Source organism: Populus euphratica, unplaced genomic scaffold (genome assembly GCF_000495115.2).
Source record: "Populus euphratica unplaced genomic scaffold, PopEup_1.0 scaffold17.1, whole genome shotgun sequence".
NCBI lineage: Eukaryota > Viridiplantae > Streptophyta > Magnoliopsida > Malpighiales > Salicaceae > Populus > Populus euphratica.
This window is the reverse complement of record NW_011499884.1, coordinates 1,551,689-1,572,543: the sequence shown is the minus strand read 5'-3', so window position 1 is coordinate 1,572,543 and position 20,855 is coordinate 1,551,689. Positions and strand designations below refer to the sequence as shown.

Here is a 20,855-nt window from a genome sequence, read left to right as displayed (position 1 = left end):
AATATTCGACTGCAAGTGAGTTTTTCTTCTTTTTTAACTTTCTACACGGTCCATTTCTTTGAACATGATCTTTTCTAATAAAAATCCCAAATTCTTAATTACGAAAATCCTCCTGTGCATGTATTTTTTTCCCTTAATAATGTAAGATTTTCGCTGGTTCATCAGTGCATTTAAGAAAAATTTTATGGTATTCATATCTTATTAGTTATTGTCTAATTTTTTTTTTAAAAAATAAATATAAGTAAAAGAAATTTCAAATTTCAAATATTCTTATTATTTTTTATTTATTTATGGATCGTATTTTAGCCTGTCGCGAATTCCTAGATTACCAGGTCGCATGTTTCGAGTTGTCTAATGAGATCTTAGGTTTTAACTAACTAGCTTGTTAATAATCAAAAGATATCTCCTAGGTTACCCTTTAGTTCTACGCAAAATCCTCGCATTTCAATATAGATTCTTTACCGAACCAACTCCTTTTATTCCGGGGTCAAATCTTCTCTTTAATAAATCACAGCATGATTCTCTATGGGAAAACGAAATAGGCAACTAACTAGAAATCTATCTATCCGATTATCTTTCTATGTAAAACGATAGCATCATCTATTACTGTTTATTATTATCTTAAACAAGTTATGAATAACGTGATCAATCTACTAAAGCCATGTATTAATATGAAAATCCTACATGCCCTTCCACCATTTATGAAGAGCAAAGGGGAGAGAAACCGGATATAATCTTCTTCAATAAAAAAAAATAAAAAAAAATCTACAATGTTGTTTAAATCAACTTTAAGGTCCCTGTATTGTTTGAAAGCTCACTTTTATCATTTTACACCCACACACACAGTAAAAACAACATTGATAAAATTAACTACATTAATTATTACAAATCATCAGGTAAAAAACTATGTTAATTAGCAGAACACCCAAACTATAGATGTTACGATGTAATTTATTCTCATAATTAATTTATTTAATCAAAATCGGGTCACCTCGAAATGCAAATGTATATGATTAGGTCTTTAACAATATTTTTCCTAGTTTTGGAGAACGCTTTGTCTTTTAACCCGGGTAATTTCTGGGAACGATATATCTATCCATCTAATGCTATCTGTCTTTAAAAAATATACATTTTCTTTTATTAATCATTTACTGCAAAATCTTTTTAGGGTCAAATCAATGCACTGCAACGTTCTAAATTTCTGTGAAATTGAATTAACTGTTTTAAGTTATCCATGAAGGCGTCTATAATATACAAACTTGATAGGAATGTCCCTGTCATGAGGGGGTGCACCGAGTGGTCGTCTCGAATCTCAATTGATTAAGCCATTATAATTTATAACCTCCGTTGAGATAGAATACTACAAGTCTACAACCACCTGGTTTCGGTTGAAAAAAGTTGCTATGAAGGGTCGGGTATCTGATAGCGATCGCTCGAAGCTGTGCCGTGGCTTGCATACGGCGACTAAGGAGGACAAGCACGTGGGCATATCTCACAGGAGGTTCTTAAAAGAGGAGAAGCTCGTGGGCATATCACAGGCACTTTCCTAGTTTCCTATTGCGTGACCAGAATTCTCAATGATGACCATACAATGCAATAATAAACGTTTCAGCTTACATTTCAACAAATTATTGACATTACAAGAACCGATCATAATGTTCGACTTATCCAAAAGATGCAGAAAAAATTCGAGAGCCGTGTAATCGCCAAGACGAGACAATGACATACGCCGGGGGGTGGGTGCAATTATTGTGATCCACCCAACCTAGTCCTTCATAAACGCAATCATTTCTTCGGTCATATTGTCAAACATAAGATCGTGTATGCTAGAGCCAGGCGCAAGGTATGTGACTTTTATTTCCGCTAATGACTAACTGTGCAAATGAAGCATATGCATTTTCTGCACAAACAAACAATGAAAGGGACACAGCGTTATCCTCTAGCAAAGGGCATCATGCGCGTGTACTAATAATAATAAAAAGAGAGAGAGAGAGCACCATGAGTGGTGCCAATTGTTGCTTAGTTACGCGAGGCAACCAGAAGGTCATAATCTGGCAGTTATTGCTGCACAGCCTCCTCCATTTCTCTGTGTTTTAAAGCGAGAAGGCTGTGCAGCAACAAGTGCCAGATTAGCCAAATTAACTGGGCAAATTCTACAAGGATGCATAGTAAATCAAGTTTTTGTTGCTGCTCATACATGTGTAGTTAATTTCTTAGAGTATGACACATCCTTACAGCGGAAGGCCAAGTTGGCAGATTTCATTTTGCGAGAAAAAAAGAGGTTAGCTTTAGAATGCCATTTAATAAATCCAAATCCATCACTTAATTTGGTCTCCCAAGGTAATTATGGCTCAACTCTAAAAAAACGTTAAAAGAAGACCATGATGAAGTGTAAAGCTATGGGAGTGCATTTGATCTAGTAGGAAAGTCTTACACTAGAACAGCCAAATAAAGATACCTACAACGTGGATTACCTTGTCAACCAGGAATATAGTGTGAGAGAAAGGTGGTTATCACTCTTAAAAGTTATACCGAGAATCAAAAAAGAACTGTTAGAAAAAAGATTTGTCACGCAGAAAAAGAAGTGGACTAAAAGGTCTCGTAAGACAACATAATTTACCATTCCTTTACAAAACTTGAAATTCTAACAGCAGCAAGCACACAAAAAGTGCTAAATTACAAGACAAAAGGAACAGGGTCCAAGCGCGGGCGGCTTTACGTGGATGAGAAGAGCATTTATTCCCAAATCTCAACCATCCAGGATGCTTCTAATTTACAATGACCAAAAAAAGAAGAAGAAGAAAATTGTAAGCATGTTTAACATCATTGGTGCTAGGACTTATAGACCAATCAAAGAAACATTGTCTAGGAATTGTATCCAGCTAATCAACGAGAATGATATGAGAAATTGGCAGGAATACATATATGGAAGGGGCTATCTTCTGATCACAAAGCAGGGGCCATAAGACACGAACAAAGGTATAAAATCTTATATGAACATGAAGGCCAAGAATACCAAAAGAAATACTCAATTCAATTCTTAATCTAACATAAACGAAAAGCCATTTCACATGTACCATTCATGGCATTCATGCCTGCTCCTCTTGTTGTCTAAAACCACATTTGACACTGAAGCTACAATGCTTAAAACCAAGTCCGAACACCCAACCAAAGCTCTCACTAATACTAACAACAACAATCACACCTCAATCGCAAACCAGTTGGGGTCGGCTATGTGTATGCACCATTCCCCACGATCATATAATATCAACACTGAATCAAAATGAAAAACCATCTAGCACCTGAACATGCCAAAACATAATAAACTAACAAGGTCTCAAACTTTAAAAATTCAATGCTACTACTACCACACTCATTATGCACACAGAAAAAAAACAAAAAGAAAAGGACAGAGAAACCTCGACTATTTTATTAATCATCAATGACAATGGTAAGCACACAAATCCCAGTCCCAACCACCTTAAGAAACTAGCTTCCAGAAGCTGTGGGAGAAGAATATGGAGGTTAAGAAGACCAAAAGTTTACACAATTCGAATCTGAACTATCAAAAAGAAAGAAAGAAGACAACACATAACATCCATTTCCGTTGCTCTGCAACCACACAAGACATAAGAGTGCATAACAAAAAACCTGGAGTTTACAATGCTAAAAACCAAACAATCAACAAAAGTTCATGCTAACACTAACACTAAAATCAAAATGAAAAACCATCTTGTACCTGAGCATGCCAAAACATAATGAACTAACAATAGTCTCAAACTTCCATATTCAATGCTACTGCTACCATACTCGTTATACACACACTCAAACAAGAAAATAGAGAAACCTTGATTGACTCATTGATCATCAATAACAAAAGTAAGCATACAAATCCTGGTCCCAACCACCAACCTTAAAAGGAAAAAACCAAGTTCCACAACATAATTCATTTAAATAACAAAAAACCAGGCAGCTAGAAAGCAGTACATTTTATCATTATCATATCACTGTACAAGCACAAGCCTAGCATTATTATTGTTGTTATTACTATTATTTCCCATACCTCCTCTAAATTCGCCATTGTTATTATTACCATTCCCTTCCTCCTCCATTTCCTCTCCTTTCGGAACCGTCACAATCAACTCTCCGTCAGCCAGAACCGCACTCGCAAGCTCCGGCCTGGTGGTTTCTGGCAACCGGAACCTCCACATATCCAACTCCAAATCATCAAGTGGAGATAATTCTAGATACCCATTTGGCCTAATCACAATTTTAGTTACTCCAGGATAGATTTCAACGGTGTGGGCCCTCACTTCACCGATGTTATTATCTGTTTCAGCAACAAATCGAAAGCAATCAGGATTTTCCTCAACCGAAACGTCAGCATCTGACCGGAAGGGGAGTTCCAAGACCCGGCTGAATATGTGGGGTAGCCTCCTGAGTTTCTTGTGTTGGGACCCACCAGAAGATGATACTAAAGGGTCTCCTCTATGATCGTAGAATTGGATTGTTATGTTGTTTCTCTTCTTGGGTAATGGATGCACCTTCATGGTTTCTCGATTTGTTGGTGCGTTGTTGGTGAAATGGGTAGAATAAATAAGTAAGGAAACAAAGATGCTATAAGGGTTAAAGAAAGTAAGAATTTCTTGATTTTCTCGATAGGAATCAAAATCTTGTTGGGGTTGTGGAGTGGAAAGGGAGAGAAAATGTTTGATCATATATTAAGAAACAGAGAGAGAGAGAGAGAGAATGGGTGGTGTTTGTGGGTGTCTGTTTCTTTTGGTATCTGATAGGAGAGGAGAGAAGCAGAGGGAAACCTTGAGGCCTCAAAGAAAGAAATGGGATTATATTATGCCTTTTTGCAACATATGTGTGAGTGTGTGTGTGAGAGAGAGAGATTGAGTGCTAAAAGGGGAGAATTAATTTTCGTAGGGTGGATTTGGATGGGAAATGTTTGGAGGGAGGCGACGATAAGAAAATACGTTTGTCTATGAAACGAATCAATCTTCCTTCCCTTTTCTTTTCTTGTTTGTGCAGGGAGCGTGTGGAGAAGAAGAACGAATCCCTGAACAGATAAAGGAGAATAGCATTTTCTTATTGCCCCTGGTCTTCAAGTAAATTACCATTTTTAACAAGACTGTATATTTTTTAAACATTTGTTTAATTTTTCCACAATTATCAATCAGATTTATCTTGCATGCATTCCATAATGTTAATGCTATGTCATTTCTCCGATCTTATCTAACTGTGACGAGAAAAATCTAAATCATTCACAAGGCGAAGGTTGCTTGGCGGTTTAAGAGCGCCCAGGAAACCAAAAAAAGAAGAAGAGAGAGATTAGAGCTGGATTTCCTACCAAGGACGCGGTAAAAAGGATGGTGACATGCGAAGATACACGCGTGTTCAGAAAACAGGTAAACTGCAGTCATGAAATGAGTTATTACAGAAGAAAAGGAAAAAGCATGCCAAGTTCTTTAATTCTCAGTTTTTCATGATTTTATTACTTGAGATATATCAGTTAGTTAATCAACGAGCAAGAAAGAAGAAGATGATGATCTCCTTGCTCACCCTTTTTAAACCGAAGCCATACACGCATCTCCCTCCTTCATAAATTATGATATTGTCACAATATTTTTTTAACTCGTGGATTCTACGTTGTTCCATGAATGCCTAATAATGTACAGCACATACAATCAGCGACGTATACATTTCATGGACAAACACATATGTCTAACTCAGGTGGCGGCCATATAGCAAAAGGTCACTAGTTTTTTGCCTATAATATTGTATTCCATCGTGGATTGCAAAAGCTACTGGAATGATAGGTTACTTATGAATCTCGGACTTATTTTGTGGTGGGTTTTCATTTAAAAAAAGATAAGAGTGATCGCGAATTTGATGCCCCCAAGAAAATGAAGGTTACATGATACCTTCTTTACGGTAGTATTTAAAATTATGGTTAAGGTTATTTTTAAAAAATATTTTTGTTTAAAAATATATTAAAATAATATATTTTTAAAATTTTATTTTTATACAATTACATCAGAACAATCTAAAAAATTATATATAAAAAAATTAAAAATGCTCTAAACCAGAGTATTTTAGCGATTATAAAACTCATCATTTTTCGTTTGGCTAAAACCTGACTGCACGGAAGGTCCCCAAGATGGCTGTAAGTTTCTAGCCTTTTGATACTCAGGCGGTGGCATTTGCGCCGATGTCCCCAGATGCTCCCGTAATTACACAGCTACCAACAGTAACCTCTTCTTTCAGGCAGACAATTAATAGCCTAACTATAAGACCCGACCAGCCTGCTTAACATGACAACCCGGTGATCTATCAACCCGAGACCTATCATAATTTGAGCAAGTGAAAAAAACTGTGCTTTTCTTTTTTATAACAAAAACAATATTGTTTCTGGTTTTAAAAAAAATCAAAACTTGGAAGGTTGGCAAATGAATCGATTGGCCAACTTGAAACTCGAGTTGTAGGCCAAGCTGAACCCAAGCTGGTCTTGTAACCATGTTTAAGAGTCTTTCCTTTCACGGGAGTAGATTCAAACTGATGCCACCTACTCTTCTATTATGTGAGCTGAGGCACAATAGGTCATATCACTGGGTGCATGTCTACCGTTTCTGAAGTTCGCAATATTTCGACATCTGATCCAACCCAGAAACAAAGGGATTGATGAAAGAAATGGCAAGAGCATGTTTCAGGTCAGCGACCGCAAAAATTAGCCATCAGGTAGCTACGTTGCCATCTTGTATTATAAGCATTTCAATATGATCTCCTTAACAATGTGATACTATCACCACCTGCACAATGCATCATGCATCATGCTCCTTTGACCATATTAACGCCCCATCAAGGTAAATTCATAGCTTTGGCACCTGATCAAACATAGAAAAGTTCCAACACCTGTGCTGCTAAGGCATATGCGATGATTAATGTCTATCTACTCTCCAGTATAGAGTATTCATTGCAACATACCACATATAGACATTTAAGCTCACCAGAGTTGCTCATGGAGTAAAATGAACAATACTTACAGAATTTGTCTGACAATTCCAGTTCAACAGTATGGCATATGTGATAACTAACTACAGAAGGTTTGGCTTCCAAATCTTCAATAAGCATTCTCTCCGGTTTCCTCCAAGTCTATCACCAACCTTAAATCTGATGTGGCTGCAAACGTTCAGAGTTCATAGAAGCTTCTTGATGGTGCATCCGATGCCTACGATGAGATCTTTTATGGCTACGATTAAGTACTCTGGCAGGTTTGCCTGATGTACCAAGGTGATGGATCTCCTCCACAGGGGCCATGAAACCAAAAATACTCTCTAGAGGGTCTTCCATTACTTTGGCATCGAGGTTCATCTAAAACAGAATGATTAGATTAAATAATGTGACAACTAAGAAACCATTACAATTTCAAGCAAGAATTTAATATACGCTCAAGTAGAATAGACCATTTTAATAATGTGATAACTAAGAAACCCTTTTCTTAATTTTTCCCATTTGTTAAAAAAACCAAATGGAAAGCCTGCTCTTTCAAGGACGTGGAATACAGTGTAGAGGTTGCATTTTTTCACTGGTTGCTAATTTTGAGGGCAGGTTCATTAAGGATTTAGCGCCGATTAAAAAAATGCTCTAAGATATTGCTACCCCACATCAAGATAATGCTGGATGTTGAATTCAATAGCCTGTAACAGATGCAGTTGCTTATTCATAGGAATTTCAATTGCAACTATCCTTCCATCGCAAAACTACCTGAGAAAAACTTTCTAAACCATGGCAAGCAACTAATGCATCCCACGATTGGCACCACATCCCTGGAAATGCATTTCATTTTCAAGCCTTAATTTGCTCTAAATCATACCATTTCCAGCAGGCAAGTTCACTACATTATACAATGGACCAACTACAGAATGTATTGACTAATGGAAGGAGTAGAAAATCTGGTAGTTTTGGTTTGATGCTGCTGACAATCAGTCCAACCTAGGGGAGAAGGTTACCTCCTTTTCCATGGGAGCGCATCTACTCATTCCAAGTCGAGCAAAAGCCTGGATGACTCTGTATAGAAAACTATGGTTCTGAGATTTTGCATAAACGCCAATTCTTGCCTGGTGGATGTGTATACATGCACTTATCCTCACACTACAGTTTCTGTAACAGCATGTAGAAGCCTAACCAATAGCCTACATTTTTGTTTGCCCAAGAAAGTTACTCTACCCATAGCATTAACAGACATGTAATGTGAAAGAAGAAGCATCTAAATGATTCGTCAGATATCCAATGGAAATGAATTATTCCACATGATGCGGATTTTCTACTTCTAGATCTTTCTGCCTTTCAGTATATTGATGGAAAAGAATAAAAATAAATTCTCTAATGAATTCCAAATAAGTAAGGTTTTGTTAAATCAGTTCATAAATGGAAAAAAAAAATTGTTTTATCTATGAATTTTGCTTTTAAAAACTTTGTAATCTTTACCCATTTAGCTGAACTGTCTGCTATATTAAATATATGAAAAACAAATTGTCCAAGAATCATTAAAATTGCATGTAAGGAGCAAAATAAAAAAGATGGATATCCATTCATGAAATTCGTAGCTGCAACATTAGGGGTGTCTTTGTCTGTAATTAAATCCACTATTTGCATGTTCATTACTGACTTTATTATGAATGCAAACACCAGTAAAGTAGTCATGCCCATGTTCAAATAGGAATATTTGGTCAGTGCACTTACAGGAACTTTCTTGGACTCCACATCAGCCCTTTTGATACCAGAGTCACTGTGGGAGGCATCGTGAGAATCACTGTCATGTGTCCTTTGACCATATGCAACATTATCAGCAAATGAATTTCGATATTGAAGGCTTATTATGGGCCTATGCAAGTTTGAGTCATCAAAAACTTTCTCTGAATAGAAACGCCCATTCAAATGTTGCATTGTCCAAGGATCATCTTGATATTTATTCACCATTCTGTAAATAGAAATATTATTCATTGCGAATCAATAAATAATTCTTCCTCAAGCAATTGAAAACAGATGATGGGAAGATGGAATATAACAGAAAAAATCAGAAATATACAGGAAAAGTTTGACAGAGAACATAACCATTTGAGACATTGATTACACAACAAAAGACAATACTCAGCATTTGATAAGAGATACAACATGGTCTGGGGAACTACTATTTATGTGACAGATCTTAGGAATTTTAGTAGAGATTCAGAAGGCCAGGCCAAGCTTGTTAACTCGTAGAACTGTTAGGAAAAAATAACAGCATATAGTTCTAGCCTAATGGGCCAAAAGCACCTCAGCAATTGTAGCAGTAGAAGTGGCTGCCAAAGCTGGAATCTTGGACACGCTAATGCTAAAGAGTTATTTAACAATGTTAACTTGTCAGGTTTTTAGTACCAGTTTAAATTCAGCACACCCATATGAGCAAAGTTCTATTCAGTCGATGACAGATTTTACTCTTTAGCTGATTTAGTATCAATCTCAATCTTGTATGTTGCAGAACATTCAGAATGTGCTAGATCAAACCAAAATACTATGCAACTAATAAAGAACGTTGAAAGCCAATTTTGGCTAGACAACATGCCAATTCGTTCAAATAATAAAACATCAATATATTCTAACTCATTGTAGAAAAACTGAGAAGTTCACTACAAACAAACAAGGTAAGGTGAACCTACATATTTGCCAACTCCTTCTGCATCCGACTTCCATCCATAGCAAGAATATGATCAACACCGGAATCTAAGGACTTACCAAATCTCCAGAATCCCAAAAAAATTGCAGCTCCTGCAAATAAGGTAAAACTTAAATATTTTTGTCTACACAGATGAAGGAGTGGTCATGTAAATCAGCAATATTAAGGTGTTTGTCCGCATTACCTCCTGAAATGTTGGCTCGAGCAAACCAACTTAGCTTCCATGTTGCTGTCAGAATGCTACAAATAATCAAATACGCAGTACTAGTAGACAAATGATTCTGTCGGCAGCAATGATTTCAGATTACTGAGTAAAAGAACAACATTAACAGCAGGAAAATGAAAAGCAGCAGAAGAAGAACAGACAAGCATGATGTTCTGTCTTGACCCCAATGACGTGCTGATTCGGCATATCTATATGCATAAAAAAGAATAAAAATACACACCTGCCCAGGCAACAGTGGCACCGGTAAGAACACCGAATGTAAATTGCCTAACAGCCTTCGATTTGCAAGATTGAAGTATGTTCATTTCTTGATGCGTCAACGTCTCCTATAGAATTGACCAAAAAAGAACAATTAGAAAAGAAAAAAAAAACCACTATTGATGAAGTCCATAAAAGCGTAAAAATAGGTTCTACTCTCATCCACAAAGGCCACCATTTGTTTTCACCTTAAAAAAAGAGGCGAGCACTACTACATACGCCGAAAGCCTAAAATGGAATGCTAGTCAAATCTAGGTCTAAGAAAAATAAAATCAAGACGTCTCCCCATTACGAAAAGAACAAAAACTATAAGCTTCTAATTCATTACCGACTGAACAAAAATCAAAAAAAGGGAAGAAAAAGAAAAAGAAAAACATTTGTGTTGGAGAGATAAAAGAGGCTTCGAAGAGAAAGAGAGAGATTTACATACCTTTTGGGATCTGAGGACTTGTTCAAGATCAAATAACGCTTCACCCATTTCCTCTTTAACTCTTCCTTCAATTTGTTTCTTCTTTTTAATTTAATTGCACGCATAAAATGCCAACGCTCTCCGCAAGGCTTGAAATTGCGAATGCTGACACTGGTAAGTTCTTTAAAGTTGAAGAGGTCTGAGAAAACCATCAGGCCTGGCCCCACAGTTACAAGAACTAGCCCAAATACTATTTACACTCATAGGCCCAAGCGAAATAGATATGAAATTTATACTCCCCACCCCATTCCTCCCCATCCGAAACAAAATGTCCACCGTGACCACACTGCCCACAATACCTGTCCCACTCACTTCCACCGCCCTACAAGCAGCCCTCTCCTCCACCCCCACCCCTACCTCCCTCCCCCACCTCAAACAAATCCACGCCCAAGTCCTCCGCTCCAACCTCCCTCCTTCACTCCTCCTCAAACTCCTTCTCTCCTCTTCTTCCCTCGACTACGCCCTCTCCGTCTTCACACACCTCCCCAAATGCCACACTCCTCTTTCAAACAAACTCTTCCGCTCTTTATCTCGCAGCGACAAGCCTGAAACTGCTCTTTTAGCATATGAGAAAATAAGGTTGAAGGAAGGCTTGCTTGGTATTGATAGGTTTAGCTTTCCTCCATTGCTAAAAGCAGCTTCCAGAGCTTCTGGGTTAAATGAAGGGAAGGAGATTCATGGGGTTGCGACTAAACTGGGTTTTGACAAAGACCCGTTTGTGCAAACGGGCCTGGTGGGTATGTACGCTGCATGTGACCGGATTTCGGAAGCACGATTGGTGTTTGATAGAATGTCTTATAGGGATGTTGTTGCCTGGAGTATTATGATTGATGGGTACGGATTGAAGTTTAATTCTTTGGTTGTTGAATTAGATATTTCTTTTTATTGATGTTAATTTATTAACAGGTATCATCAGAGTGGACTTTATGATGATGTGCTGCAGCTTTTTGAAGAGATGAGGAGTTCCAATTTGAAGCCAGATGAAATGGTTCTGACAACCATAATATCGGCTTGTGGTCGAGCCCGAAATTTAAGTTATGGAGAAGCTATACATGATTTCATTATTGAAAATAATTTTGTGCTTGATACTTACTTACAGAGTGCACTTCTTACCATGTATGCAAGCTGTGGCTGTATGGAAATGGCTCAAAAATTGTTTACTAATATCTCATCTAGGAACTTAGTTGTTTTAACAGCCATGATTTCCGGGTTTTCGAGAGTTGGGAGAGTTGAAGATGCTCGCTTGATCTTTGACCAAATGGAAGAAAAGGACTTGGTTTGCTGGAGCGCAATGATCTCTGGTTACGCTGAGAGTGATAAGCCTCAGGAAGCTCTTAATTTATTTAGTGAAATGCAAGTTTTCGGAATCAAACCTGATCAAGTTACTATACTAAGTGTAATCTCAGCTTGTGCTCGTCTTGGTGTTCTAGATCGAGCTAAATGGATTCATATGTATGTTGACAAGAATGGACTTGGAGGAGCTTTGCCTGTCAACAATGCCCTTATTGATATGTATGCCAAATGTGGAAATTTGGGAGCAGCGAGAGGAGTTTTTGAGAAGATGCAAAGCAGAAATGTGATATCTTGGACAAGTATGATTAATGCTTTTGCTATCCACGGGGATGCCAGTAATGCACTAAAATTCTTCTGTCAAATGAAAGATGAAAACATCAAGCCAAATGGGGTTACATTTGTTGGTGTGCTTTATGCTTGTAGTCATGCAGGGCTAGTTGAGGAGGGCAGGAGAGCCTTTGCATCAATGACAAATGAACACAACATCACACCTAAACACGAGCACTATGGTTGCATGGTAGATCTATTTGGTCGAGCTAACCTACTGAGAGATGCTCTAGAACTTGTGGAGACAATGCCCTTGGCACCTAATGTTGTCATTTGGGGATCCCTAATGGCTGCTTGCCAGATTCATGGAGAGAATGAGCTTGGAGAATTTGCTGCCAAGCAGGTCCTTGAGCTGGAGCCAGACCATGATGGAGCCCTTGTGCAATTATCTAACATTTATGCTAAAGACAGAAGGTGGCAAGATGTAGGGGAGCTAAGGAACTTAATGAAACAAAGAGGAATATCTAAAGAACGTGGATGTAGTTGGATAGAATTGAACAACCAAGTACACGAGTTTGTAATGGCAGATAAGAAGCATAAGCAAGCAGATAAAATCTATGAGAAGCTAGATGAGGTGGTTAAGGAGTTAAAGCTAGTTGGCTATACTCCTAATACTAATAGTGTTTTGGTTGATGTAGAAGAGGAAGGAAAGAAAGAAGTGGTTTTATGGCACAGTGAGAAATTGGCCCTTTGTTATGGGCTGATGGGTGAGGCAAAAGGGTCCTGCATCCGAATAGTTAAGAATCTGAGAGTTTGTGAAGATTGCCACACCTTTATTAAGTTGGTCTCGAAGGTTTATGGGATGGAGATTATTGTTAGAGACAGGACTCGGTTTCACCATTACAAAGCTGGCGTGTGCTCGTGTAATGACTATTGGTGATTTTCTTCACCAATCTGTAACTTGACAGTCAAAGTTTTAGTAAACAATCAGCAATCATGAAATGGATACTCCTCAGGAGAGAGGCGGTGGTGTGGTGGGAAGTGTGAAAAAGGACACTGTTAACCTCGGGACTTCATCCAATGCTTGTATACTCCTTAGGGGAGAGGCGGTGGTGTGGCGGGAGTATGACAAAGGACATGCTCAACCTCGGGACTTCATCCAATGCCCCCCAAGCTTCATCATTAGATTATATGTGAAATCCAACATCAATTAAAGATAACCATTCCAGCAAAAGTACTAACACGGGTTATGTTGTCATATTGTATCAGTTCATCATGTACAATTTAAATTAAGAATTTTAGAAATTGAGACTTTTGTCATCTTAGAGTATCCAAATAGAGTGCACCAAGACAATGAAACGATGATTTCAAGCCAAAACATAGCAAGGATCTTGAAAGAAGAAAACGGGTCCTTGATATCCATAGGTTTCTACTGCAACCCTTCTCACAAGCAATGAGAACTGGAACGGTGCTGGAGGTAGTTATGGTGCTGCGTCTTTTAACTATATATCCACTAAGTTGGGATGATCTTGACACGGTCTTTTGCTGTAAAGACTCTGTATTGGTGCTCAAAATCAGAGAACAACCAGAATACTGGATTCATACTTTTCATAGCTCTTGACATCCTGTATTTGAAGATCTCTGCTACTGCTGAAAACAGTGTTGAGCTGTTCAATATCAAGCTACGCTCATACTCCAGAATCCATGTGTTGGGATCTAATTGGACAATAGAGGCAGCCCAATTCCCGTGAACCCATGAAGTGTTGGCTTTTCGAATTGAGTACCCAATCCTACCGTTAGACCACTTTTAAAGAGAAATAGACAAGATCCCAGAAAAACAAAAAAAACAAAAAGAATCATGAATTTGATTAAGGTAAAGCATCTTCTGATATAGGTGAAAGACACTGCTACTAATAAGAGAAGATACATATGCTACAAAATTTTGGGTTTACCTCTGTAACTCTGCCCGACAACACTGTAAATGAACGCGAAGAAAATTCTGTTTTCAGCAATCCTGCAGTTTGCAAAGGCCAGCCCCATATGCTCACCTCTTCCATTGCGGACTTGTACAAGACACACCGTGAATTCAAAAGCAGCCCATCCTGCAGTTCGTGTTTATTCATTAGATTGTATTAGATTGTTGTATTGAAAAATACCTAGCAAATCTTTGAGCTATACTTAATTATTCAAGAATTTAGGCATATGAAACCTGATTGATTTCCCATATTGAATCCATAAAGCTGCAATTTGAAACCTTCCCATTTGCAACAAAACCATTTAATTCACTTTGCAAGAACCTCAGCCTCCGGTTCAAGTCTTGTACAGCCCAAGATCTCTCACCAATACTCCTAATCATATCTGATGAAAACACGGGCCTTAAAACCCTGTAAACCCCCCAAGAAAACCCAGTTTCTACTCTAAAAAGCAAGCTTGATCCCAAAACCAGCCAGAAAAGAACACCGCAAGAAAAAAAAGACCATTCTTTTTTCTTCTTTACTTTCTTTTGATTCAAGGTCAATCTTGCTGTTGATTTGAGTGCTGGAGAATCCATTTTAGGACGAGAAATTGATTTCGGTGTGGAGATAGTTGAAGTATCAAAAGACAGGGGAGTACATTCCACGTTGGCGCGTGAAGTAGAAAGCTTGGTGAGAGAGGACTTATGAATGGTGACTGGCATGAGGTCAAGGGTAGCATTGATGCTAGCTAAGCAAATATCACATTTGCAGTTGGCATCTTTTCTGCAACCAGGGAAGTAACAGCTATCTCTCTCTTCCATGGCCGGGGTATTCGGGTTGGTGGCGCTTGATTTCACAGAGGATTGTGATGTTGATGCACTGTATGCTTTCATGGCTGGCTCGATTGTTTCTGCTTCTGGTTGGGTCAGTAGAATTGTTTTAAGCGAGGAGGAGATTAGGAGACCGTTTGAAATTTGAATGCAACGGTCATGTGAAGGAGGTTTTTATGTTGACGCACATGCTTTACAAAATGACTGAAATTGCCCCCATTCTCTTTTATTTTACTTCATGTTCCCAGTTTTCCTTTATTTCTTTCTTTTTTTGAATTCTCTTGTTTTCTTCTTTACAACAAAAGGAAAAGCAGAGAGAGAGAGAGAGAGGTTCTCTGATTAATGGAAGGAAGAGTAATTGTTACTTTATTTGTAATAATTGGAAGCAAGCACTTAAAGCATGATTTGTTCTTGTCCTCTATTGTTCTTGTTCCTATCAAATTAATCCACGTATAAAAACAATTTACAGCGGTAGTAATTTATGTTTTATTAACTTCTTGCTATCTTACAAAATATAAAGCAACCGTAGCCAGAAATTAAGAAAATTATAATTCATCAGCATTCATAATTAACATAAAATAACTGCTGAAAAAAAGGAAGCAAAATAAGGTAAATGTTGGGAATCTAAGTAGGCCATTGTTTGGGATTGTGGTACAAATAGAAGTTGCTTAAAATTTATTAATTTTTATTGAAAATTATTTTTTTATGTTTTTATACCATTTTGATATGTTGATATAAAAAAATATATATTATTTTAATATATTTTAAAAATAATAATGAGCAGATGAAATTCAGAAAAAATCTGAACAAATCATAAATTAAAAATCCTCAAAACTTATCTTAAAAATGGATATGTTTTGGAGATATCCTCAAAGCTTATCATTGATGATTTAAGGATATTAAACAAACATTTGGCATTTGAAATTAAGTTACCTGTTTTACGTTATGCGGAAGCATGTTTTTTCGTCTCTTGTGATGAGGTCTGTGGTCTTGAAGATTGGGCCTGGGCCTGGGCCTCGATCAAAGTTATTAATTTTATGGTTCAAACAATTCAATTCATTTTTTCATAGTAAAAACAAGGGTAGAACATTCTCGTCACCATTTTTTTTTATTTGAGAATTTTTTGATAATTAAATTAGTGTTGGTTTAAAGATAAATTAATTATATATTTTAAAAGAAAAAAAATCTTTTTCGATAAATCTATCCGTGTACCAAGAGAGAAAAAACTGGTTTTTTTTTCCTTTCATAGTTCTTGCTTGCTTCTCTTTCTTGTAGGGAAAATATTAGTCTATTCTCTTAAGATAAAACTTTTTTGATTTATAATCTTATCAAGGTACATCAGAAAATATTTAAATTCAGTGCTTGGTTGCACTTATAAATTATAGGTCTAGTTATTCACTAAATCCATATATATTTAGACTCAATATTTAGCTTTAACTAAAAATAAAAGGTTTTCACATGATGAACTTATTGAAGAGCAATTTCAGACAAACATAAAGCAAGAAATATCAATCCATCACCTTCTTTGTAATCGGCTTAGCTAAATAAATTTTATTTTTATCATTAACTATTAACTATTAACATTATTAAACAACAAATCTGTAGTCACATGGAGAACGAAAAATCTGATATGGAAAGAATTGGTGTCTGGTGAGAAAATCGATACACTCCCGTTACATATATGGGGAAGAAGATTAATATGCTCATCACTAAAGAAAAGGTGACCGGTAGCGAGCAAGAAGAAGCAGTACAAAGGTAACGGTTCTAAGCTCAGTAGAGATCCGAATCTTATGAATATGGATGCCAAAAATCATCATCTTCTTAATTGTGTTATGGTAGCATTTTATTATTTTTACAGTCTCATGGGGCAGTATATATTTTGAAATAAATTGACTTTTTTTTTCCTTTCTAAACTCCAATGCCTAGAAATCCAGTAAACTCAATTAATCCGGTCAAACCAAGTTAATTTACTAATAGATCAAACTATTCTAACAATCTTATGCTCTTTAGAGAATACTCAAAATCAAAATCTTATTTAAAAGAAATAAGTATATAACCCCTCGAGGTGGTTGGTTATGAAATTGACTTCTTAACCAAAGAAAGAGAATGTTTTTCTTCTTTTTTCTCAGGTTACAATGATGCTGCATGCATTTTTCAAGGGTGCTAATCGATGCCATCGGCCAAATGCGCTGCATGGACCGCACGAGGTCTTATCCATCTTCGACCTTAGTTTTTGGCCCATACATTTGGTGAATTTCGTGGTTCTCAAAGAAAGAGTTTGCACCTATGGCTTGGAAAGAGTTAGTGTGAAATGGTTGGTGTCATGATGTTATATCATAGCATGAAGTCAAAGAATTTAGGGCTCAGAGCACATAGCTTATATTTCCCACCAACGATGCCGATGGTGATGTTTGACCTTGCGTGGCTCGCTCTTCAGGAGTTTTAACCCCCATTGGATTTTAACTTCTGGTTCATAGATTTGGTGGGTTTTGTAAAATCATCCTCTGTGGAGAAAGTTGTGTCTGAAATTTTGTTTCATATAAGATTACAAGAAGAAAAAAAATGGAGGATGAGTTATGACGGGGGAGGGGAATTTTTAAGATTATAAAAATGAGTTTTTAAATTGTTTCATAAGAGTTTAAAAACCAAATCCACCATTTATGTATATATCAATGACATCCATTAAAAGTAAATATAAAACAAATATTAAATGATAATATATTTTCAAGAAATTCAAAAGCAAGATATAAGTAAAAGAAAAATAAGATATAAATTGTGTTTGTTTTTACTGTTTAATCATGTTTCTGATAAAAAAAATGTAAGCTTTTCAGAAATATTTTTTTATTATAATTATAAATCAAAAAATTTATATATAAATTCAATTAAATACAGTGAGAACAAAATATATACAATAACAATATTTAACCTCCTTAATAATTTCCTCTCCTCAATTTTTTTTTTTTTTGGCCCCAAATGACCTCAATGATTACTCTTGTATTATTTGACCTCACGCTAATCACCCCCTACTATTTTGATATTTCCAAATGATTTAGATCCTATATCTTTTGGAGTGAGATTAATATCACCATTTATTTATACAGTAAGAGACAAAAGCTAAAGAGTGGTGTTGTTAGCACATTCGTTAAGCATTATCCAGATATATTTAATATACTTTATATAATCTGCTTTGTCTTTAGCACAAATGAAATGAGGACTGCGGTGCTCGTAAAGTGTGATCAGATCAGAGTCAACCCTTCCTGAGCTCCAACAGCGCATCCACCCCCCCTTCTCGACTGGAACCTCCATCGTTTTTACAAAGATATATTTAATTAGCCTCTGTACATATGCCTGCATTCTTAGCAGCTGGACCGAAACCACCAATCAAATGTAACATTATTAGCTTAGTGACGCTGGCATGATTAAAGAATTAATTTAATTTAAAAAATATATATTATTTTTTAATCCATATTATCTTGTATTTGTGGTTTGATTATTAAAACTCTGATTTTATTAAAAAAAATTAAATTATTAAATAAAATTTATGTTATACACGGAAGCGGCGGTGGTTGGTCTTGCTTGCTTGAGGTATGCTATTTTCATACGTGGAAGAAAGAGTAATTATTAATGAGACGATCTGAAGGCTGGTGGAATTGAAGATTTCATGGGGCATACGCATTTACTGAACATGTGAAGCATTGATGTTACATGTCATGTATGGTTGTCTGTCTGGATGATTATGTGGGCACCTCCTACTTTCCCTTGGCTGGCCATCAAATCAAGAAAGAAATTGTCTTTATCTGTTAGCTTTAATTAATCCAAATTAAGGGCCAGCTTAGGACCAAATTAGATAGCGCATTCCTAAGTCCAATGATCATATTTGATCCATCAACAGGACCAGCTATGTCCTATCATTTCCGGAGCAATGAACATGTCGGAGATCTTTTGTAGAAATACTTCGTCAACCCCTAATTATTGTGGAAGCGCGCAATTAGACTCTAGCTTAAAATAATTGAGCCTACGAGCACCATTGCTTTGTTAGTGTAACTTATTACGAATAATTGTTAACAAAAATATCTAGAGAATATTGCTAAAATATTATTTATTATACTAATTTTTTTTTAATTTCAATCTTCAATAACATAATTTTTATTTTATTTTTAAAATTTTTTCCTTCAACGTCAACTTATTTTTTTAATAACTGTACTACATAATTGTTTTTAATTTTTTTATTGGATTATATATCAATCTTATAAATTTATTTATATTTTTTTAATTTTAAAATTTAATATCAAATTTATTGAAAGTGGAGCTTTATAATTTTTTTTATTTTTTATGGAGTTATTTTTTTCTCATGATACAGGTCGTAGACTTGACAAATTAATCTGAATTGACTTAAATTATTTTTTTGTTATTTTTTATTTAATATTTTTTTTTATTTTATTATTTAACATTAAGTTAATTAATAATTGATCTTCATGAATTATTTTGATTTATTTTCTATAAAATTATTATAGTTTCATAACACTACTTTTCTTTCTTTTTTTCCTTCTCTCAGCCCTTGTTTTTAAATCGTTTTCTTTTAAGTCTTGGTCTTTAATATTTAGTTGGTTTAAAATTGAATTTCATGATTTTTTTATTTATTTTTTATTAGATTATCTCGATCTCATAATCAAGATTACAAGTTTATTAAATTTCTATAAAGTTATCAAGGTCTCGTAACACTATTTTTTTCTCTTTCTTTTCCTTTTTTTTCTTTCTTTTTTTTAGGTTTTTTTAATTCATTTTCTTTTTAGTTTTGAGCTTCAACATTTAGGTTGATGAAAATTGGAATTTAAAACTTTATTTTTTATTTTTTTATTAAATTATATTAATCTTGTGACTAAAGTTATAATTTTGTTGAGTTTATTGACTTAGTTTTTTAAAAATACTTTTTTTTTCTTCTTTTTCAACAATGAATTGACTTAGAGCTAAACTTTATAATTCTTTTATTTGCTTTCCTTAAAGTAATTATGTTCTCATAACTTGGGGAGATGTATTTAGTTAATTGAAAATTTATCTTTGTAATTTTCTATTTACTTTTATAGTATCATTACCCAAGTTGTAGGTTTCTTGAGCTAACCTAGGTGAGTTATGGTATTTTTTTTGTTTTTTTTTTAAATTATTATTTTTTAGTTTTATTTTTTAATAATTTTATAATTTATTTTAATTTTTTATGGGTTAATATTGTTCTCGTAACTCAGATCATGAGTTTAATTAGTTGAAAATAGAACTTCATGATTTTTATCTGATCTATTTTTTATCAACTTATCTCATATTTATGACTTAGATTACATGATTTTTAGGTTTAGCTGGATTAACTCATATTTTAAATTTATTTATTTTATTATTCAATAATGAATTGTTCTAAAATTGAGTTTTATAAAAATAAATTTTAATATTTTTTTATAAAAATAATCTTATTTTCATAACTAGATTTATACAATCCGCATATTCAACAAGTTTGACTCAAATTATTTTTATATTTTTTTATTGCTCATGTTCATTAGATTTTTCGATGATTTAAAAATAAAATAATGATGCTATGACGTAGCACGAGAAAAAAACTTAGTATAATTATTAGCGTGTCACCATTTTTTTTTTCTTAACGCCCTCATAAACATTTAGTGGGAAGTTGACCCATTCTTCTGTTTGAAAAAGTTGGGATTTGCTCATTATTTTTTTGGTTTTTAAAAGCCAAAGTAGGAAAAAATATCTGTGGTGTCCAGAAACCAAAGTACTGTTGATTATACGATTTTCAGATACTATTTCTTTTCTTTTTTTCTTTTTTTCTTTCCCT

General features: G+C 35.3%; 4 protein-coding genes across 8 annotated transcripts; 1 reads left to right on the top strand and 3 right to left on the bottom strand.

Annotated features, from left to right (window-relative positions):
- Nucleotides 1–1,597: 1,597 nt before the first annotated feature.
- Nucleotides 1,598–5,086, bottom strand: LOC105130057 (uncharacterized). Of its 4 annotated transcripts, XR_843181.1 has the most exons (3): nt 4,064–5,083; nt 3,420–3,503; nt 3,028–3,302 (listed from the first exon to the last, which is right to left on the bottom strand). XR_843181.1 is itself a non-coding variant. In XM_011032378.1 (2 exons), the coding sequence occupies exons 1-2, from the start codon at nt 4,716–4,718 to the stop codon at nt 1,827–1,829; spliced, it is 729 nt and encodes a 242-aa protein (XP_011030680.1). In that variant the 5' UTR covers nt 4,719–5,086; the 3' UTR covers nt 1,598–1,826. The 4 variants fall into 4 exon arrangements, 2 of the variants coding, with proteins under 2 accessions (XP_011030680.1, XP_011030681.1); XR_843182.1 differs by lacking the exons at nt 3,028–3,302; nt 3,420–3,503; nt 4,064–5,083 and adding exons at nt 1,598–1,900; nt 1,998–2,185; XM_011032378.1 differs by lacking the exons at nt 3,028–3,302; nt 3,420–3,503 and adding an exon at nt 1,598–1,900 and having other exon boundaries at nt 4,064–5,086.
- A 1,811-nt stretch (nt 5,087–6,897) lies between these two features.
- On the bottom strand, nt 6,898–10,773 carry LOC105130056 (uncharacterized). Its single transcript, XM_011032377.1, has 6 exons — nt 10,636–10,773; nt 10,168–10,273; nt 9,906–9,950; nt 9,705–9,813; nt 8,749–8,986; nt 6,898–7,377 (listed from the first exon to the last, which is right to left on the bottom strand). Exons 1-6 carry the CDS (start codon nt 10,681–10,683, stop codon nt 7,171–7,173), a joined length of 753 nt encoding a protein of 250 aa, XP_011030679.1. The 5' UTR covers nt 10,684–10,773; the 3' UTR covers nt 6,898–7,170.
- Nucleotides 10,774–10,839: 66 nt separating this feature from the next.
- LOC105130054 (pentatricopeptide repeat-containing protein At4g14820-like) lies at nt 10,840–13,539 on the top strand. Of its 2 annotated transcripts, XR_843180.1 has the most exons (3): nt 10,840–11,508; nt 11,581–13,275; nt 13,359–13,539. XR_843180.1 is itself a non-coding variant. In XM_011032374.1 (2 exons), the coding sequence occupies exons 1-2, from the start codon at nt 10,898–10,900 to the stop codon at nt 13,172–13,174; spliced, it is 2,205 nt and encodes a 734-aa protein (XP_011030676.1). In that variant the 5' UTR covers nt 10,840–10,897; the 3' UTR covers nt 13,175–13,539. The 2 variants fall into 2 exon arrangements, 1 of the variants encoding a protein (XP_011030676.1); XM_011032374.1 differs by having other exon boundaries at nt 11,581–13,539.
- On the bottom strand, nt 13,458–15,208 carry LOC105130055 (uncharacterized). The gene is made up of 3 exons (XM_011032376.1): nt 14,444–15,208; nt 14,187–14,336; nt 13,458–14,038 (listed from the first exon to the last, which is right to left on the bottom strand). Exons 1-3 carry the CDS (start codon nt 15,080–15,082, stop codon nt 13,748–13,750), a joined length of 1,080 nt encoding a protein of 359 aa, XP_011030678.1. The 5' UTR covers nt 15,083–15,208; the 3' UTR covers nt 13,458–13,747.
- Nucleotides 15,209–20,855: the final 5,647 nt, after the last annotated feature.